At 38.2% G+C, this 21,913-nt stretch overlaps 1 protein-coding gene across 4 annotated transcripts in view; it reads left to right on the top strand.

Annotated features, from left to right (window-relative positions):
* Nucleotides 1–21,913, top strand: part of CNBD2 (cyclic nucleotide binding domain containing 2) — an 84,919-nt gene that overhangs the window by 10,145 nt on the left and 52,861 nt on the right. For 3 of the 4 annotated variants that reach the window (XM_074229163.1, XM_074229147.1, XM_074229140.1), the window contains exons 2-4: nucleotides 3,830–3,970; nucleotides 19,877–19,915; nucleotides 21,109–21,272. In XM_074229163.1, coding sequence (XP_074085264.1) covers nucleotides 3,830–3,970; nucleotides 19,877–19,915; nucleotides 21,109–21,272 — 344 coding nt within the window. Of the gene's footprint in view, nucleotides 1–3,819; nucleotides 3,971–19,876; nucleotides 19,916–21,108; nucleotides 21,273–21,913 lie in introns of all 4 variants that reach the window. The other variant, XM_074229155.1, reaches the window with a different exon arrangement.

The raw sequence follows: 21,913 nt of genomic DNA, 5'->3' as shown, positions 1-21,913 counted from the left end.
ATAGGTAGGCAAATGATCATAGAACAATCAGATTTGGGTGATTTTAGAACAAACCCACTGTGCAGAACAATACAATTCTATCATTTGTGACTATCCAAGTAAAAGTCTTGTGGGAACAGTTGGGATGATTGTATAATTTTGGTATTACAGTAAAGTACAATTTATACCAATACAGTGTAATTAAAACAAGCAAGCACAATTGAGGGCAGGATCTGTCATGATTGTTGGGTGACTTCTGTTCACTGTTTCCCAGACCTAGAACCTAGCTGTGAAAAAAATCTCTAGAAACCAAATTATTATTTAACTTCATTACACTTATCATACTAATCAGTGTAAAAATCGTAACTTTTTATATTCCCTCCTTTCAGTCAATAAAGGCAGAGTACCTTACAGATGAATGATTTTGTATTATGATTTGTCAAATTTGATTATTTAAATAATCTTGATTGTATAAATTTGCTATAAAAGGAAAAAAAGGGGACATAGTTATCATCTGATGGAGAAAAACTCCCTGAACTCTGTTTGATTCCAAGACTGAGTCTTACCTGACAGTAAATCATATTGTCACAGGATATTAACACTTTCAGTGCTGAAAAGAATTTTTTCCCTTCATACGAGTGCTGAATATTTTGTGCTAAATTTGAACCAAAATATGAATTTCACAAGGGATCAATTATAGTTGCAGTATGTACACATTGACAGCAACACTTTGTGATGATCAACTATGATAGACTTAGTTATCCTCAGCAGTATTATAATCAAAGACAATTTTAAAAGACTTGTAATGGAAAATACCATTCACATCCAAAGAAAGAGTCTGAATGCAGAACAAAGCATACTATTTTCAAATTTGTTTTATGCTTTAATGTTTCTTTTCCCTCTCATGGTTTTTGTTCCCTTTTTGTTTTGATTTTTTTCTTTCACAACATGACTAATATGTAAATCTTTAACATAATTCTACATGTATAATCTATCAGATTACTCGCTGTTAAGGAAAAGAGGGAGGGAAGACAGAATGGGAGAAAAATTTGAAACTCAAAATGTTACCAAAAAAATGAATGTTGAAAACTATCTTTGCATGTAGTTTCTTGGTTCTATTCACCTCATAGCATCAATTCATGTAAGTCTTTGCAGGCTTTTCTGAAGAATACCCACCCATGATTTCATACTGAAAAATATCATATTCAAATTCACAATTTGTTCAACCATTTCCTGATTTATGGGCATCCCCTTAATTTCCAATCTTTGCCACTACAAAAAGAGCTGCTATATTTTTGTATATTTTATGATCTCTTTGGAATACAGAACCAGCTGTGGTATTACTAGATCAAAGGGTATATACAGTTTTGTTGCCCTTCGGGTTTAGTTTCAAATTGCTCTCCAGAATGATTGGATCTGTTCAGAACTCCATTAACATTGCATTAGTGTTCCAGTTTTCTCACATCACCTCCAACATAGATCACTTTCCTTTTTCATCATATTGCAGGTTCTCTTTGTATTTTTAAAATTTCCCCCCAGCTACATGCAAAAACAAGTTTCAACATTTACTTCTAAAATCCTGAGTTCCAATTCTCTCCCTCCTACCCCACTCCCCACATTGAGAAAGCAAGTCACTTGGTGGAAATTAAAAATATGCAGTCATGAAAAACATTACAAGAGTCATATTGTAAAGTAAACATAATCCCCCCCCCACACAAACCACAAGAAAAATAAAATGAAAAAGAAAAAAATAGTATGCTTCAGACTGTATTCAGACATCCTCAGCTCCATCTTTTGGAAGGATAACATTCTTTATGATAAGTCCTTCAGAGTTCTCTTGATTTACAGCATTGATGAGAAAAGGTAGGTCATTCACTACTGATCATCCTGCAATATTGCCGTTACTTTGTATAATGTACATTTCCTGTTGCATCTGCTTATTTAAGGGTTGTTTTGTTTTTTTTTGTGAGGTAATGGGATTGAATGAATTGCTCTGCTGCAGGCAGTGAACTCTATTGTGCTTTTGCTTCTTTTTCTGAAACTGGGGACCCAGACTATGACCTGGATCTAAGTATGATGGAAACAACAGAGTCCTGCTCAGGGATAGCAATGTCCCCCTATCCCCTTAACTATTATGGGCTGAGCATTCTGGAAGTAGCTCCCAGGTGGCTCCCTATCAGCTGGCTCCCCAGGCCTTCTCCTAGTCCCCTGGGGCCTGCTCTACACTGAGGCCTGCACTGGACTGGGCTCAGCTCTCACTCTGGTGCAGCAGTTTTCCTACTGGCCTTCCCAATTATCCTTTGAAATCCGGTGGACTGAGAGGTCTGGGAAACCACCCCTGCTGCACAGACCCAGGTGCCCCCAGGGACCCAGGAGTCCTGTGATCTGTTCTAGATGGCTGGAGCTGTTTTGCTCCAGTGTAGCCCAGGTTGCATTGTGGGTTCTTTCTAACCCTGGTATAACAGACCCTTCCAGCAGAGCTTCCAAGTTATCTTGGGCTGGAAAATTGTTTCACTCAGTCTTTTTGTGAGTCTGCCACTCTACAGTTTGGTTAGAATTATTATTTTAAGGTATTTGGAGTGGTTTTTTGGGGGGGAGCTCATGGGAGTTCCTGCCTTTACTCCACCATCTTGACTCCACCTTTTTTTGTCCTCTTTTCCTTTCTCTATCACTCTATCATCAACTCTGGCCTCCTTTAATAGGCAATATGATACAGTGGAAAGATTGACTATTAGGCCTAACTCAAGGTGAAGGACCTTATTTCAAATACCAGCTCTATTATGCCCTTGGGCAAATCACTTTTCTGGGCTCAGTTACCTCATCTGTGAAATCTGGTAGTTGAACTTAATAACTTGGATGGTCATTATCAGTTCTCAGTACTATATAAGAGGATACCCAGAGGCTTGAAATGAAATCAGCTTTCCAGACCCAGACAAATTCATATTGTGGATCCTACTGCTGTTCATTTTTGCAAAATCAGAGGGATGTATTTTCTACTTAAATGTCTGTCTGTCATCTGTCTACCTATTTAATGGATTAACATGTGAATTTGGAAATATACTTGTTTTCTATGGTTCCCATTGGCAAAATTAAGTCCCATTTGGGTTGAAGTTATTCAAGAGATGGAAGTACTTTCCAATAGAGCTGTCCAACAATGAAATGGACTATCTTGAGAAGTAATGAAATTCCCTTTGAGATGTCCAAGCAAAGGTTTCCAGGTACACCCTAGAGAGGAGATTTATACATTGAGTTTGAATACAGACTAAATGATCTCTGAAGTTATTTAAATGTCTAATATGCAGAGTGTGGTGCTTGGGTGCTGTATAAAATAGGAAGCCTGATTAAAATTTGGTTCTTGCTCTAAAGATCCATGTCATTACATTATTTATTGTCTAGTGGGGGATATAATTTACAGAGAGATGGCCATATAATAATAATAATAATAATAATTAATAATAATACATGATCACTTTATTAGAGAGGTTCAGATAAAATGCTTTGTGAAGTTCAATGTCTTTACCAAAGGGGACACAGGTTAAAGTTTCATGAAAGAGATGGGATTTGAGTTATCAAAGGATGAATGGAAAGAAGGAGAGAGGTGGCTCTTCCAGATCTAGGAAAGAACCACATCTTCTTCATTCCCAGTGTATCATCTCAGTGAGATTTGATGACCATGATGATGTATTTGTTCATCATCTTTGTATCTTTTTTACAATCATTTCATGAAAGTTTAATAAACAATGATTGAGCTTTAATAAAAATAAAATGTGCTTAACAAAATCCTATTGACTTAAAATGAATTGAATGCTAACATGACTGTTTTCTTTGTATTCCCTTGAGGTCCTTATAGAAACCATTTTATAAGTTGGTTAAGAAGATCATCACCATGACTAAAGTGTGCAAGATACTACAGCAGGGCCTCCATGGATTCCAACAGTATCAGATCATGCAAAGCAGAGAGAGAGAGCAACTCATCTTCTCTGCATGGGATGTAAGTGAGGGGTATATGGGATTTGTGCATTACATTCTGCTCCTTTCCAATGTCATTCTCTCAAATAGAGGATAATCCCTAAATCCTCAATAGAGGCTGCCTCCCAAAGATCCAGCTATAAATATGAATTCCCCTAACCAGCCGGGTACAGTAGAAGTAGAATTGAATTTAGAATCAGAGGACATTGCTTCAAATTTTAACCCTGCCATTTGCTGTTATCTATGTGACTTTCAACAAGTTACTTAACTTCTCTAGAAATTTCTCATTTATAAAATGAGGGTGTGAGACTAGATGGTCTCTAAAGTCCCTTCCAAGTATAAATCTATGGGTCTATGATAATCCTGGAAATAACAGTGACCTGGGAGGTTTATAAGCAGTTGTTGATACATTCCTAAGCAATTTTGATACATTCCATCTCTAAAATTTATATTCCAAAAAAGATGATCATTTTTTTTTAGGTTTTTGCAAGGCAAATGGGGTTAAAGTGACTTGCCCAAAGCCACACAGCTAGGTAATTATTAAGTGTCTGAGACCAGATTTGAACCAAGGTACTCTTGACTCCAGGGCCGGTGCTTTATCCACTGCACCACCTAGCCGCCCCAAAGATGATCATCTTTAATGGGTGGAAGTTACACAGAGGCATATTTTCAGTTTGATGTAAAAAATATCATAATTAGAATTTGACAACAAATATATTACACATGTGGGAAGAAGGTTTAGAAGACTAATAAAAACAAGAATTCTGTGATAGAATTAGGCTAAAGTCAGTGTCTTTTAGAATAGAACTAACAGTTGGTAAGTAGAGGATGTTTACAGACACATGTATATTTATATTCTTGAGTTGTTTCATCTTGTATGTTCATTTTAAGAATTCTCATGAATGTCTGCTCCTGTCAATGGAAGTTAAAATAAAATTATTTAAAATGCTAGAGCTGTTGAAAAGTGAAATAGATTACCACTGTTAATGGGCTCTCAATCACTGGAGGTTTTGGGGAGAAGGTTTGTATGACCACTTCCTGAAGTTATTGTGGGTGTTTCTGTTGATATCTGATCATCTCTGTGGTTTCTTCCAGGCCTAGAATCCTACAATTCTGTAAATGGAGCATAGAGGAGGGTAGAAAAAGAGAAGCAATCAGTAAGTGTAACCTTATTTCACAGAAGAAATGTTGTGTCTAGAAAAGTGACTCAACCTAGATCTACACGTCTAGATTTGAAGCCTAGATTTGAAATGAAATACTCTGACTCATTGCTCTACTATACCAGTCAACAGCCACATATAACTTGCCTTTCCTCTGGTTTGGTCCTAATAATTGAAATAGAATTGGTTGAAATTACAACTGAGACATTAAAATTACATATTAAATTAATCAATGTTTCATTTACCCATCCCCCCCAATAATGGATAAAGGTATGTTTCTAGAGAATTGGACAGATATATTCTGTCTTTCATAAATTCTTTATGCTCCACACAGAAAAACTCTGGGAATGTCAACATCTAGCTCTTTTTGTTCTACCCCAAAAGACTTTTAGTTCCCTTGCAAGCTTTCAGGCTAACAAGATATCAAATATAGGAATGAAGGACAATGTTTTCTGTTTTTTTTAATAAGACAAAAAATACCAGAGTTGTACATTGAAATCATCAGGTCAATTCTCCTCCCATTTCTGGAGAGTATAAAGCAACCTTCACTTGAAAATAGGGATCTATCTAAAAAACACATGACTAGCAATACCAGAAAAAGGCAATATACAGGTTATTCCTCACCATAAGTGTCTGCCTGCTGTGCTGATATTTCTAATATCAAGCAAGGACAAAGTCTGGTTTGTTTCTTTTGTTGGCTATATGCCTTATCCTCCTTAGTACATATGGCTCCCTTCTGTCTTCTCCCTCTAATATTAGCAAGGGCAGATAGATTCTGTGGGTTTATGCTTCCCTTTCATGGCCCATAGTTGGCATGGTGAGCTGCGAAGAGGGTTCAGAAGGCCAGAGTGAGAATCTTAAGCAGAAAAGAGCAATTTAAAAGAAAGATTCTCTCAGGGCTTTTCTGTTTGCCTACTTGACTGGTCAGTTAGACATGGATCTAAATCTCAAAAGAATTGAGGGTACTCAGGAATAGACCCCCTCTACCAAGGAGAAGGTCACAAATTGCTGCAGATGGTAGCATCTGGGGACCCAGTAAGGATTAATTTGTTTAGAAAAATGTTAATAGTGCTGCAGAGAATTTGTTTAGCAGAAGATACTAACAGTTTGTGGGTGTGGAGTTTCAACCTCATATCACAAGACTAACAAAGACATCAACTCCTCCAAGTGGGAAACAGCAGCATCAGAGACAAAATATTACAGAGAAGATTCAGGATTCATAGCATGTTAATGTTTACTATGTGCATGCTCTCTTGTGTGTATACAGAGGATGAGGAAGGAAATGTTCATGGTTGTTGCTTACTATTAGCATTATTTCAGTATTTTGCAATACTTTTAAATGTTTCTTTGACCTAGTATGTTTTGGTTGTTCTGGTAAAAGAAACACATGTGGGGGGCTTGTGAACTTTGCTTAAATAATGGATGCTGACCGAAAACTATTAGTAGTCTTCAGAGAGCACTTGACTGAGCATGATCTGGGTTACATCGGTGGGTATTTGGTTTTCCTTTTTAGAGGCCATATAACATTGTGAGTATACTTTTCTTTATTTTTAATATCCATTTTAAAAAAATTGAGTTCCAAATTCTCTCCTTCCTTCCTGCTTCTCTCTTACCCTTTGAGAAGACAAGTGATATAGTAATTATATATGTGAAGCCATACAAAACATTTCCATATTAGTATTCTTCAATCTGCATTCAGAGTTCATCAGTTCTCTCTCTGGACATAATAGAATTTTTCATCATGGGTCCTTTGGAATTGCCTTGGTTTGTCTTAACCAGAGTAGTTGAGTCTTTCACAGTTCATCATCCTTATATTATTGCTCTTACTATGTATAATATTTTCCTGTTTCTGCTCATTTCATTTCATATCAGTTCTTATGTCTTCTCAGGTTTTCTCAAACCATACTGTTTGTCATTTCTTTTGGTACAATAGTATTTCATCACAATCATACACCACGACTGGTCTCTCCATTTTCTAATTGATAGGCATCCCTTTAATTTTTAATTCTTTGACACCACACACAAAAAAAACTGCTATAAATATTCTTGAATAATAGGTCCTTTCCCCTTTTCTTTAATCTCTTTGGGATACAGATCTAGTAGTGGTATTGCTAGATTAAAGGATATACACAGTTTAACACCTTTGTATATGGTTCCAAATTGTTCTCCAGAATGGTTAGAACAATTCACAACTCCATCAACGATGCATATTGATGTCCCTATTTTTCCACATCCTTCCAGTATTTATCATTTTTTGTAAGGATATTTTTAAAGATTTTTCCTCCCTCCCCTTTCTTTTCCTCTCCCTTTTTAAGGTTATGATTGAACAGCCTGGTTTTCCAAAATGATTTGTATAAAATCAGAGCAATTGATATAATTATTATACCATTATGTGCAAAGTGGTTTTTAAAAAATACATATTTTAAAACTATTGCTGCACATTCTGATTTCAGAAGACTTCACTAGAGTGGAAGGCTATTTGATTGGAATACTAAACTTTTGACTGTCCTGATATTGAATGACCTTTACACTATGTGTAAGACTCATTGGAAAATGAATGAATGAAAAACCATTAAGGGCTTACTATGTGTAAATACTGGGCTAACAAGGTATACGATAGAAAAAAAATAGTGAAATAGTTCTTGCTTGAGAACAAAGAACTTCTTGTTCTAATGGGAGAGATAAAAACATGAAAAGAGGAAGCAGTAGACCATATGGAAAGATCCCATCATGATCTTTAGGATAAGGGTACATAGGCAAACTGGATGATCATGTTATCTTTAATGCCATTTCTATTGATATAATCATATCTATTTCTTATTTTGAATCATTTGATAGTGGCAAGAACTTTTGTTATGAGAACTTTCTGTACTCATGGTTGCTGAGAAAGTAGAGACCATGGCACCTCTGGAAACACTTTCCAGGTCATGTCTTTATAATATTGCTTCTTAGATTTATGGCCCTGAGGATGGTGGATCTATAGATGCTGTGAGATTACCAATTGGTAGTATTCTGAATGCTAATGACACCTTGTGAATTTTTTTTCTCTCTTCTCCATTTCATACTGCTTGCTTTAAAACAAATAGATTGTATCAGTGCCCCCTTTTAACTTCCTTCTGTTCTCTTTTGTAAATTAAATATTTCACTGGTTCTCCTTTTTATAGCATTCCTATTGATAATTTAGTCTTCCCTTCAATTAAAAGCAGAAGAATTTTTTAAAAATTATTTATTTTGAATTTTACAAATTTTCCCCTAATCTCTCTCCCTTCCCCCCACCCCAACGGAAGGCAGTCTTTACCTTATTTCCATGGTATAAATTGTTCTAAGTTGAATGGGATGAGAGAGAATCATGTCCTTAAGGGAAAAAAAATAAAGTACAAGAGATAGCAAAATTACATAATAAGATAATGTGTCTTTTTAAAAATTAAAAATAATAGTCTTTGGTCTTTCTTCAAACTCCACAATTCTTTCTCTGGATACAGATGGTATTCTCCATCACAGATCCCAAAGTTGTGCCTGATTGTTGCACTGATGGGATAAGCAAGTCCATTAAGGTTGATCATCACCCTCATGTTGCTGTTAGGGTGTACAGTGTTCTTGGTTCTGCTCATCTCGCTCAGCATCAGTTCATGCAAATCCTTCCAGGCTTCCTTGAATTCTCATCCCTCCTGGTTTCTTTCTTTCTTTCTTTCTTTCTTTCTTTCTTTCTTTCTTTCTTTCTTTCTTTCTTTCTTTCTTTCTTTCTTTCTTCCTTCCTTCCTTCCTTCCTTCCTTCCTTCCTTCCTTCCTTCCTTCCTTCCTTCCTTCCTTCCTTCCTTCCTTCCTTCCTTCCTTCCTTTCGTTTTTAGGTTTTTGCAAGGCAAATTGGGGTTAAGTGGCTTGCCCAAGACCACACAGCTAGGTAATTAGCAAGTGTCTGAGGTTGGATTTGAACTCAGGTACTCCTGTCTACAGGGCCAGTGCTCTATCCACTGAGCCACCTAGCCACCCCACTCCTGGTTCCTAATAGAACAATAGTAAAACAGAAGAATTTTTTTTTAATACTGGTAATGAACAAGAAAATGGAGAAGAAAAATAAATCTACACAGTGACCTTACAAAAGTGTATATTGTTTTTTGTACTGTGACCCTCATCAGTCAAACAGTGAAAAGCCAGTGCTCTAAAAACATGGTTACATTGATCAGAGCTGTCAGGTCTTTCAAAAATTCTCTTTATAAAGTTGCTGTTCTTTGTATCAATTGTTTCTGTAATAATATATTTTTTATGTCTAATGGTCCAGTAATATTTATCTCAATTTGGTCAATCATTTCCCTATTATATAAAAGGCAATCTAAAGCAACCCCTTTGATTCCAATTAGTTTTTCCTTTTTTTAAATTTCTCCTTCAGGAATAGAAAGTTATGATTGTGACCAATCCTTTTTTTTGTAGTATCCTCTTTAACACTGTCCCCTCCCCATCTCTGCTTATTTTGCCATTATGTGACTAAACTTTTTATGGGTAGTCAACCCTCCTTTATTTCAAATTTGCATGAAGTTCATCTGATGTTCATTCACCCCCCCACCCTTTCTTCTATGTTTGTATACTTTTCTGTACTCCAATTATAAGAACATGTTCCATCTTCTTCCTTCTTTCTATATTACCATATTCCTTTCATTTTTTGTTCTTTTTTTTTTCATTTTCAAACTTTAGAAGAGAATTAATCTACCCCTAGGACCTCTATTTTATTAATTTGAACTCCTTCTATACCCTTTGGAGATTTTTAAATTTCTGAAGAGACATTTGTTTCTTCTGCTAGCACTATATCATCATACAGGTGTGTGTGTGTGTGTGTGTGTGTGTGTGTGTGTGTGTGTGTATAATATGCCATATTCCCCCATGTATAAGATGCACCCTTTTTTGAAAAACTTGGGGGCCAAAAACTGGGAGCATTTTAAACAGTGGTTGCAGATTTTTTATTCGCATTTCTTGCCTTTTGTTTTTGTACTCATTGTTTCACATTTGTTATTGGTATTATAGGTTACATTTTGCCATGTTCTGCTCAGAAATGGCTCAGAAAAGATTTTCGTATAGTGCTAAATTCAAATTCAAAGTGATAGGGTTTGCAAAAGTGATTGGAAATCCTGCTGCTGAGCATCAGTTTGGTCCTCCTCCAAATGAGAAAACAATCCAAGACTGACTACAGGAAGAAGAAAACCTACTGAAAATGCCATGGCAGAAGAAGGCCATGAGAGGCAAGTTAGTCAAATGGCCTGAGTTAGAGAAGGATTGAAGAGTAAAGGGCCAATGGAATACCTCTGTCCACAAAGATGATTCAACATGAGGCCAGGAGAATTGCTGATGAAAAAGAAGGGACTGGTTTCAAAGGACGACACAGTTGGTGCTTCAGGTTCATGAAACATAATGGACTTAGCATGTGTCCATTCACTGGATGCCTGAAAACTATGAGCAAAAGGTCCTTGAATTTCATGATGAATAAAACTTGAGTTTAATAACTTTATTAATACATTTTTTTCAAATTTCAGGCCCCAAAATTAAGGTGTGTCTTATATATGGGGAAATATATTATCATCATACATATCTTCCAATTATTCACATAAATTTCCCTTCCCAGGTTTCTCTAATTTGAATTCTTGTTTTTGTATTTTAAAATTCTTACTCAACACTTGTCTTTTGATAAAAAAACAAACAAACTTGAAAGTCTTTTATTTCTTTAAAGGATAATTCACAACCTCCCTTCTCAACCCCCTTGTGATTATATTCAATGATAGAAATATGTTATTCATAGTTGTAAGCCTGTTTCTTTTACCTTTTGGAATATTGTATTAACAGATCTCTCATTTACAGTAGAAATGGCCAAGTCTTGTGCAATTGGTCCTATAATTCTTTGATATTTGATTCTAATTCTTTCTGGATACTTATAGAATTTACTTTATGTGAGAACTCCAAATTTTAGCTATTGTACTCTCTTAACTTCTCCTATTGAGGTTTTTATTCGGAAGGTAATTAATAGATTTTTATCTTCACATTGTCCTCTGAGGGTTCATTAAAAGATCTAGTTAGTTTGCAGTTATAATTTCTTGAAATACAAGTTCTAGGTCTTTTAAAAGTTATGGTTTTCAGAGAATTCAGGGATTTTTTTTTAATTTAATATTTATTCTCATTTTGTACAATTAATGTCATTTTTACATTAGTAAAATATTCTTGTTTAAGAGTAAATGAGATACCCCCTCCCCCCATAAATATAGACTTGCTTCAGCGATAAAGTAAATGGGAGAGAAAAAAATTAAAATTAAAAAAAAATAATAGTAATAATTGTAGGTATGGCCAGGTGGTGCAATGAACGGAGCACCAGCCCTGGAACCATGAGAACCCGAGCCCACATCCGGCCCCATACACCCAACAATCACCCAGCCGTGTGACATGCAAGCCAACTGATCCCCACTGCCCTGCAGAAACAAAAAAAAAAAAAGAAAAAAAAAGACCCAAAATAAAATAAAATAAAATAGTAACAATAGTAGGGGTGGCTGGGTGGTGGACAGAGCATTGGCCCTTGAGCCAGGAGCACCCGGGTCCCAATCCAGTCTCAGACACCCAAGGATCACCCTGCTATGTGGCCCCAGGCAGGCCACCCAGTCCCATTTGCCCTGCACCCCCCCAAAAATAATAATAATATTAAAAAATGTGCTTCAGTCTTTGTTCTAACACCAATAACTCTGTTGTGCTTGGATCACATTCTTTATGATTAGTCCATGGCAAAAGTTACTTCCATATTTTTCCAACGTTGCCATTGCTGATCGCAACTCCCTCTTTTGGTATTTCTCCACTACCATGTACTATATTTTCTCTCTCCTTTCACTCTGACTCTGCTGTAGGGTAGCTGAGTGGAGCAGCAGACAGATCCCTGGCCCTGGGGCCAAGAAGCCCCGAGTCCCCATACCACCCCTTAGGCCCAGAATCCACCTGGCCCTGTGGTCCTGGACAGGCCATCCATTCCCAGTCCCTTGCAATAAGTAAAAAAGTTATATCTGAAAAGTGTTATATCTGAACACTCTCCCCCCATGGTCCATCCTCTCCTCCATCACTCACATCCCCCCCTTCCCCCTGTTGCCCCCCTCTTCTTACTACGAATGCCTATACCCCACTGAGTATATATGCTGTTTCCTCTCCTAGACACCTCTGATGAGAGCGAAGTTTCCCTCATTCCCCCTTGCCTCCCCCCCTTCTATATCATTGCAATAGCTCATTATAATAAAGAAAAGTCTTATTATATGAAATATCTTGGCCTATTCCCCCTCTCCTTTTTCTTTCTCCCGGTACATTTCCCTTTTTTTCTATTAACTCCATTTTTACACCATATTTTATCTTCGAATTCAGCTTTCTCCTGTGCTTCAACTATAAAAGCTCCCTCTACCTGCTCTACTAGCTGAGAAGGTTCATATGAATATTATCAGTGTCATTTTTCTATACAGGAATACATGCAGTTCATCATCATTAAGTCCCTCATATTTTCCCCTTCTTCTCCAATCTCTATGCTTCACCTGAGTCCTGTATCTGAAGATCAAACCTTCTGTTCAGCTCTGGCCATTCCAAAAGGGACATTTGAAATTCCCCTGGTTCATTGAAAGTCCATCTTTTTCCCTGGAAGAGGACATTCAGCCTTGCTGGGTAGTTGATTCTTGGCTGCATTCCAAGCTCTTTTGCCTTCCGGTATATTCTATTCCAAGCCCTATGAGCTTCCAATGTAGTTGCTGCTAAGTCCTGTGTGATCCTGATTGCAGATCCATGGTATTTGAATTGTGTCCTTCTGGCTGCTTGTAATATTTTCTCCTTGACTTGGGAGTTCTGGAACTTGGCTGTGATATTCCTAGGGGTTGGTTTTTTGGGATCTCTTTCTTGGGGGGATGGGTGGATTCTCTCCATCTATTTTGTCCTCTGCTTCTAGGATATCAGGGCAATTTTCCTGTAGTAATTCTTTGAAAATGATGTCAAGGCTCTTTTCCTGATCATGACTTTCAGGTATTCCAATAATTTTTAAATTATCTTTCCTAAGTCTGTTTTCCATATCAGTTGTTTTTTCAATGAGATATTTCACATTTTCTTCTAATTTTTCCTTTTTTTTTTGTTTTGAAGTATTGATTCCTAATTTCTGGCAAATTCATCAATCTCCCTGAATTCTATTCTTTGTCTGAAGGATTTGTTTTCTTCAGAGAGTTTTCTTATCTCTTTTTCCATCTGGCCCATTCTGCTTTTTAAAGCATTCTTCTCCTCCATAACTTTTTGAACTGTTTTATCCATTTGACCTAAGCTGGTTTTTAGCATGCTATTTTCTTCAGCATTTTTTTTTTTGATTTCCTTGACTAGGCTGCTGACTTCATTTTCATGTTTTTCTTGCATCTCTCTCATTTCTTTTCCCAGTTTTTCTTCTAACTCCCTCATTTGATTTTCAAAGTCTTTTTTAATCTCTGTCATAGCCTGAGCCTAATTTCTGTTTTTCTTGGAGTCTTTAGATGCAGGAGCTTGTGCTTCCTCATCTTCAGACTGAGTGTTTTGATCCTTCTTGGACTCATTTGCAAAATATTTCTCAATTGTGTTCCTCTTTTTTCTCTGCTTGCTCATTTTTCTCAGCCTAAGCCTGTTTTTTTGAGGTGCTTCCTGAGCTTTTGGGACACTCCCACAAGGGTCTCAGTGTGTGAGGCTCTGTCCTCCCTCCTGGTCTGTGAATGACCATATGCGCCCCACTCTGCCACGGGGCTGAGGTGGGGGGGGGGCCTGCTGCTCTTCCGGGGGGGCCTAGACTGCAATCAGGATCTGAATGTGCTCAGAGCCCCAGAGTCCTGTTCCTGGGGCTGAGGACAAAGCTCTGCAGTCTCTTTCTCTTCACTCCCCTCCCTCAGTTCAATGGGCTCATGCCCTGGGGGCTCCTGCTTACTGACGCCTGCTTCTGTTCCTGGATCAGGGCTGCAGAAAGACCACGTTGCTTGCTGTGTGCCCTGAAGGCTGGGCTCCACGTGCTCGCTCTGGCAGAGGTCCCCCGCTATTCCCCCACTTTGTGCCCGGTGCTCCCCGGGGTGCAGCTCAGGAGACTCCCCCGCTGCTGTGAGCCGCGGCTCCCAGTGCCCTGGAGCTGCCTCCAGGAGGCTGAGGTTCTTTTGCTCAGGTGGGCCACCCCTCTGGCAGGCCACCCCTCCGACCCCGGAAAGCAGAGCCTTTCTGCTCTTTTCCAGGTTACCTTGAGTAGGAGAACTGCCTCATTGGGTCCCTCTGTGGGTTCTGTCTCTGGAAAGTTTAGTTAGAGTCCTTAGCTTATGAGTTTTATCAGAGAGAGCCTAAGACTCAATCCTTTATTGTTGCCATCTTCGAATTCAGGGATTCTTAAATTACTTTTCTTGAGCTTTTTTCCTGGTCAGTAGTTTTACTACTGACATTTTCCTCAATTTTATTTTGTTCTAATAGTTTTTGACTCATCATCACTAATGTCTGTTTTAGTTTTCAAGGAATCTGTTACTTGGGTAAGATTTACTATTTTCTTTTCTAAGATTTATTTTCCTCCAATTTTTCAGCAGTTTTTTTATTTTCTTGTTTTCTTTATAACTAAATATTTTATGTAGTTCTTATGGAAAGTCCATTTTTGATGTGTGTGTATGTGCACACACACACACTTGTTAGTTATATAATGTTATTCTCATCTTCTTTTTGTTAGTTATATAATGTTATTCTCATCTTCTTTTTGTTAGTTATATAATGTTATTCTCATCTTCTTTTGGGCAATTTCTAGAGCTGGTAAGAGTTGGATTCAAGTTCTGCTTTTGATGCCTGTTGATATTATTTGGGTGAAGTCACCTAACCTTTTAGTGCCTTAGGCAACTATAAATTGCAAAGAAGATGCCAACCTGCTTTAGTTGAAGGAGTTTCCTTATCTGGAAGTTCCCTAAATCACAGGTACATTATTATCCTTGGATAATGTGATTGAAGAACTTTGTATTGATGGTTTCTTCTTCCTAAATCTTCAAAAATAAGCCCCCAAACTTTAAAATTTAGAATACAATTCCCCAGCAGACCTAGGAAGTGTCTGAGTAATGCACACTTCTGTCTTTTCAGGGTCAGTACTCCCTACAGGGATGTGGTGAGTCAAGAACTTAATAGAGTCTTTTATCTAGAGACTGCACTACACTAAGGAAGGAAGGAAGGAAGGAAGGAAGGAAGGAAGGAAGGAAGGATTTCCTAAGCCCTCTACTAGGGCTTTACACATACTTCATTTTGTCAAACACAAATAGCAGCTTTAGGGAAAATGAGACAAATGTGGCAAAGCCTAGACCTAAAATCTCTAGAAGATCCTTCTCAAGTTCTTTCAAAATCTTCCAAAATACAATACAATTTCTTTTGAAATTATTGAGATAAACTGATCTATCTCATGTTCTTCCAAAATTTCCCCAAATATAATGGAATTATTGAGGTAAGCCAATACCTATAACCTTGTTTGTGTTATCCTTCTTCAGGAACTGCTGGCAGAGGTACCTGAAGTTCCTTGGAGCATTCACTCAAATGGACAGAATCTCCTAGACTGATAAAAGCCCTTATCTTTCTGGTCTCTTAGATTCTTATATTATCCAGATCTGATACAGGAAAACCATTGACAGACTAATACGTGGGTGTTTCCTTCCTTTCCAATATTGGTCTCTATTATACAATTTTCCTTATTCACATTGTCTACTTCTGTCTAACCTAACTAGCTGCATATGATCTCAGTACTTAGGTTATTGTTCCTGCTGCTCAGAGAACATTTGTCATCCAGATACCTCTTAACTTCTCAAGCCAGACAGGCATGGTTCATGCATTTCTTAGCCCATGCATTTTTGATCACTCTTCTCTATAAGTAGTCTCTCCTCCTGCCTTGCACAGAGCTGGAGACCTTCTCTTCCTTTGTTAGGGAAGTAACTAGGAACTCAATATTAATGTCCTCTGAATTCTCAAGGCCTCTAAGCTATCTAGCACCTATAAACACTAAATTATAGTAATGGAGGAAAAGTCTATTTCCAAGATGCTCAGAATGACAACGTCAGCTCCTTCGGGACTCTATAGCAAGTACCTCTTTGTTGGGCAGCTAGGTGGTATAGTGGGTAGAGTACTGGGCCTGAAGTCAGCTTCATATCCTTTTGTGCAAATCCAACCTCAGATCCTTCCTAGCTGTGTTACCTTGGGCAAACCCTGTTGGCCTCAATTTCCTTATCTATAAAATGAGCTGGAGAAGAAAACAGCAAATCACTCCAGTATCTTTGCCAAGCAAGAAAGGAGTCATGAAGAAGCAGACACAACTGAAAAATGACTGAACAACAATAAGAAAATATTTCTCTGCATCAGGTACCTGCTACTCTTGCAGCAACTATGTGATATATCTTTTCTGATCCCCAAAAAAAGGTACTAGGTTCCAAGGTTTCAGGCAGTTTAAACAAGAGAGCAGATGTTCTCTCTCCTTCCAAAGTTCTTCATTGATGTTCAGGGTCCAGAATAAGAGACTTTACTTCTGGCCCTATATGAATCCAAATGATATCAAATTAAGCATAACATTGACATAAGGATAACGTTAAGCATAACTTTTTTCCTAAAAGATAAAAGTTCCCAAAGGGGAAGAAAGTAAGGGGGAAAAGGGCATGGTTTGTGGGCTTTGGGGCTGAATTGGTGTTCTAAATGAATTAAAAGTAAAGGAATAATGCCTTCTAATTTGACTCAATAGGAGAGATTGTTCTTTATTTCTTATGGGATAATAATTGCAACTTTCATTTCCATAGTACCATAACTAGGACAGGGCAAATGGAGCTTGAACTAAGGTTGTTGAAATTTAGAGAGAATTAATTCCATTACTGAAGGTGTTTCCTCTTCCCCTCCCAGATAAACTGCACAGGTAGATTTTTTGTTCTGCTTGTCCTTGCCCTATGCACAAAAACAAAGTTGTTTTCTTAAAATTGCCTGTGAAACAGTTCATGCAAGTAATATTCCTTTTTTATAGATATTTTACATCTTAGCTCAGAGAAGTAAAGTAACTTGGCCACAGTTATACAACTATCAAGTAACAGGGTTGGATCATTATTGTCCTTGATTAGTTCTTTCTTTCTTTCTTTCTTTCTTTCTTTCTTTCTTTCTTTCTTTCTTTCTTTCTTTCTTTCTTTCTTTCTTTCTTTCTTTCTTTTTTTGGTAAGGCAATGGGGTTAAGTGACTTACCTAATGTCATACATCTGGGTAATTATTAAATGACTGAGATTGAATTTAAACTCAGGTCCTTCTGACTCCAGGGCCAGTGCTCTGTCCACTGCATCACCTAGCTGCCCCTGTTGATTAGTTCTTTCAGATGTGTCCAACTCTTTTTAATTCCATTGAGGTTTTCTTGGCGGAGATAATGAAAGGGTTTGCCATTTCCCCTCTCTAGCTCATTTAACTGATGAGGAAACTGAGGCACAGGGTCACAGATCTGTTAAATGCCTGAGGCCAAATTTGGATACAAACTTTCCTAACTCCAGGTCCAGCACTCTATCCACTGTGTCACCTAGCTAGCTGCTCATCAAGGTCAGAACTCGATCTCCTGTCTGAGTCAATCCAGTTCTCTGTTCACCATAGAAAACTTCATAGAAGCAGGGTGGCCATTTTAGCACCTCTGGGGCTCATTAAAACAGTGTTTCCTAAACAGAAGTCTGTGAATCAGTCCACAAAACTTTTACTCCTTGGTTCTTAACTTAAAATTTATTTCATTCTTCTCAGTGCTTTTCTCATAACCATGGGCTTCTGGTCACTGTTATCTAAAGGCTATAATGATCTAGAGGATAATTATGGAGCTAGAAAGAACTTGAGTTCATTCAAACTAGCCTCTTCATTTTTCACATGGGGGAAACAAATCTAGTAAGATTAAAAGGACTTGTCCAACATAGTGACACAGGAGAAAGGATAAGAGATGGAATTGACTCTGGCTGATATCAGTCTACTACAAGCTACTACTCTATTACTATCTATTACTAACTATCTATACAGAGTGGAGAAGTTTCATAGCAGAGAATTAATATATTTTACTTGTTGAGGAAAACTCTACTTTTGTGAGGGATTGCCTCTGATGGTTGCTGCCATGGTCTGGTGTGGGCTTGAGTTATTCCCCTTCCTTTTTAGTTTCAGTATTTACATACTTGAGACACAGAAAAGACCTTTCATCTGAAGCTGGAGAACATCTTTCTTTCACATTGAGGATGCTAAATGCAAACTCAAGAAAGTCACCAGTCACCAATCCAACTGTGAAGTGGGAGGAGGAGCAGAAGGAGGAAGAGGAGAGAAAGTAACAGAAATAGAGAGAAAAGGGGGGAGAGAAAGAGAAAGAGAGAGAGAGAGAGAACATCTTGAACTCACAAAAGGATAAGCCTGTCCTGTTTTTTATCATTTCAATCTTACCTGGAATATATTTTTCTCTCCTTTCCCTTATCTTTCTCTCCTCTCTCACTTTCTTTTTTTCATTCCTCATTTGTAAGATTCTAGACTCTAAATTAAGATATCAATAGATTTAGATACTCTCTCTTTTGTTTCATCTTTCTACTCTCATCCCCCCCCCCCCCCACTATATGGTCTTTATTCTATACTTGTCATTTGTTCTGTTTCCTTACTACCCATTAGACATCTTGAACTGGGTGTTCTGTAGACTTCTTAAACTTAATATGACCTAAATTAAGCTCAATACCTTTTCCCTCAAACCGTCCCCCCATCCAAACTTCCCTATTATTGTTGAGAGCAGCACCATCTTCCCAGTTTCATAGACATATAAATTTAGTTGTCTTTCTTGATTCCTCATTATTTCTCATCTACTATAATCTAGTCTGTTGCTAAAGCCTGTAGATTTTGCATTTGAAACATCTCACCTATTCTTTTGACAATGCCATCACTCTGGTATGGACTCTCATCTTCTCATTCCTGACCTATTCCTATTAGTTGATCGATCTACCTCTCCCTACTCCAATTTACCTTCCATTTAGCCACCAAAATGATTTTCCTGAAGTGCAGGTCTGATCATGTTATCCCCCACTACTAGTGATTCACTAGCACCTCTGGGATTAAACACAAAATCCTGTTTAGTAGTCAAAACCCTTTGTAATTAGCCCCCTCCAAACCTTTAGTCTTTTTATACATTATACTTCCCCCCAACAGCCCACACATGTGGCACTGACACCAACCTTGTTATTGTTCCTCCAACATTGCCCCTTATCTGCTCTGAGCATTTTCTCTGCCAAGAAATACTCTTCCTCTTCATCCTGCCTTCTGGTTTTCCTGAATTCCTTGAAGTTCCAACTAAAATATCACCATCTGCAGGATGGTATTTTCTCCTCTCTGTTCTCTCTTCCCTCTTCTTTATGGTTTCTTCTGTTATATTTTCTCTTTACTCTATTTTTTATTTCTCTCCTTTTTGTCTCTTTTTCTACTTTCCCTCTCTATTCTCTGATTTCTCCTTTCTATTCTGTTGTGTTTCCTCCTCTCTCTTATTCCCTTCACTTTCTTCTTTCCTCTCTTGCTTTCCCCCCTTCCTCTCCTTTCTTTTTCCTTTTTCCTTTTTCTTCTTATTTTTTTCCCTCTTACCACAGTAACACCTCACCAGTGAGCCAATGAATGGTAAAGGAGGTGAATTAGACCCAAAGTGAATTGGGTCTAATGAAGCACCCTGGGGATTCTGCTAATCAATAATAATCCGGGAACTGGAGCCTGTACTCAGAACAGGAACTCATTTCCCTCTCTTTCCTCTTTTCCAGGCAAAGACCTTCAATTGTGAATACTTCTTCAGAGACAAGGTATGGATAGCTCTGACCTCTCCTAGCCAGAAATCAATTTCTTATCCTCTTGGCCTACTGGTTAGAGTCCTGAAATATAAGTTAGAAGCTCTCTGGGATCCAGTCCTAGTTATGCCACTGACTTGCTGTGAAGGCCATTCCTCTCCTTCATCCTCAATTTCCTTAACTATATGATAGACCCTTTCACCTCTGATGTTCTATAATTCTTCATGACTCAACTGTCACTTTATTGAAGTTAGGGAGGGAAAAGGGAGCTCTTTAATTTGACTACATTATTTCTTTTTCCACTTCCTTTCCTCTTCCCCTTTCTCTTGTTCCTTTCTCCTCTCCTTTGCTTTCCCAAACAATATTTTCTGAGCTGATCACTGAGGGAAAGAAGGGAAGAAGAAAATCACTTCTGTTTATTTTCCCCACCCTGCCACTACAAGCCCTGATAATTGTTAATTACTAGCTTTGTACTGGAAAGGGGGGGGGAGAGTCTGTGGTAGACTGTGGATGATGACAGTGAAGTGTTTTTCCCCTCACAATCCCCTATATTCTGAGGTTCAAGTCTATAAGGGAGCTGACACAACCACCATACTGAGGCAGTGGATGAGTGTCCATTCATGTATTAAGTACCATAAAAGAAACCCAAAGGAGAGAGCTCAGAGTGGACTAGAGTGTTCAGAATAGGCCTAGCCTTAGAATAGAAGAGCTGAGAGGTATTCTAAGACAAAGAACATAGATTGCTAAATTGGACTCTAGAACTCAGAAAGCATAGTGAAAGAACCAAACAGAACTTTAGAATCAAGATTTTTCATTGATTTGAAGAGGTTAGCAGCATGAGGAGAAGGGTCCTTAAGTCATAAATTATTAGAGATTATATTAAAAGATTAGGAAACGGGTTTAGATGGGAGAAGAGACTTGGTCAGGTTCACAAAGCAAGTTAGTGGCAGATATGAGTGTTTGATCTGGGTCTGGTAGGATAGATCAGATTTAGTTAAGGGGATAGGGGAGGGTGTTATAGATGGTAAGGGATACTAGTGTGAGCAAAAACATGGCCTTAGGAATATGTATGAAGAGATGGTGGGGAGGTTCCCTGTCTCTACCTGCTGAAGAAGTCCAGGATACAAGAAATATTCAGTACTGACAGCTGGGAAAAGAAATCAGGTTGGGGAAAAGAAGGTGATCTCTCAACGGTCTTTTCTTTCCAGGGACACTTCCCTCAAAAAGCTTTTCAAATTACTCAGAAGAGGCCAGAGTGGAGAGATGAAAAGGAGATCCAAAGCCTCTGTAGTTTTCTCCAGGTGGTAGATAGCTTCTGTTATTACAGCCAGGAGATACAGCTGCTGCTGGCCAAAGTCATCCGCTTTGAACGGTTAGTGCCAGCTCCAGTTTCAGTCATCTTCTATTTCTTGGGTGGGACAGGCTTCCCAAGAAAGGAACACAGAACTATTATTAAAAATATTTCCACTTGGGGCAAACCATTTGGGAGTGGGCAATGGTTCAACTGCAGGGAAAATGGTTGAAAACTTCCCTTCATCCTTCAAAGAAGTTGAGAGGGATGGCAAACACTCTATTGGGGGGACCCTAGGTGTATGTCCAGGGACAGTAATGATTTAGGGCAGACTGGGTTAGAAGAAAACTGAAAGACATGGTGATTCAGGCTGTGAGGAGAAAATGTCTTTTTTCTCTGCCTATGTCAGGGCCCTGGGACAAAACCCCGTAGGCCTAGGTTTATCATGACTCTGAAAGAAAAAAAATATTTCCTTAAAGTCAGAGCTGCAAAATACAAAAGGGCTGCCCCATAATAAAAGACAATCTTCACAAGAAAGAGCTCAATAGGGGCAGCTAGGTGGTGTAGTGGCTAGCATACCAGCCCTGGAGTCAGAAGGACCTGAATTCAAATCCTGCCTCAGGGCACTTAATAATTACCTAGCTGTATGACCTTGGGCAGGTCACTAAACCCCACTGCCTTGCAAAAAAAAAAGAATTCATTAATTTCATGATGGGTTCATA

Source organism: Macrotis lagotis, chromosome 1 (genome assembly GCF_037893015.1).
Source record: "Macrotis lagotis isolate mMagLag1 chromosome 1, bilby.v1.9.chrom.fasta, whole genome shotgun sequence".
Classification (NCBI taxonomy): Eukaryota; Metazoa; Chordata; class Mammalia; order Peramelemorphia; family Peramelidae; genus Macrotis; species Macrotis lagotis.
This window is presented reverse-complemented; position numbering and strand designations above follow the sequence as displayed.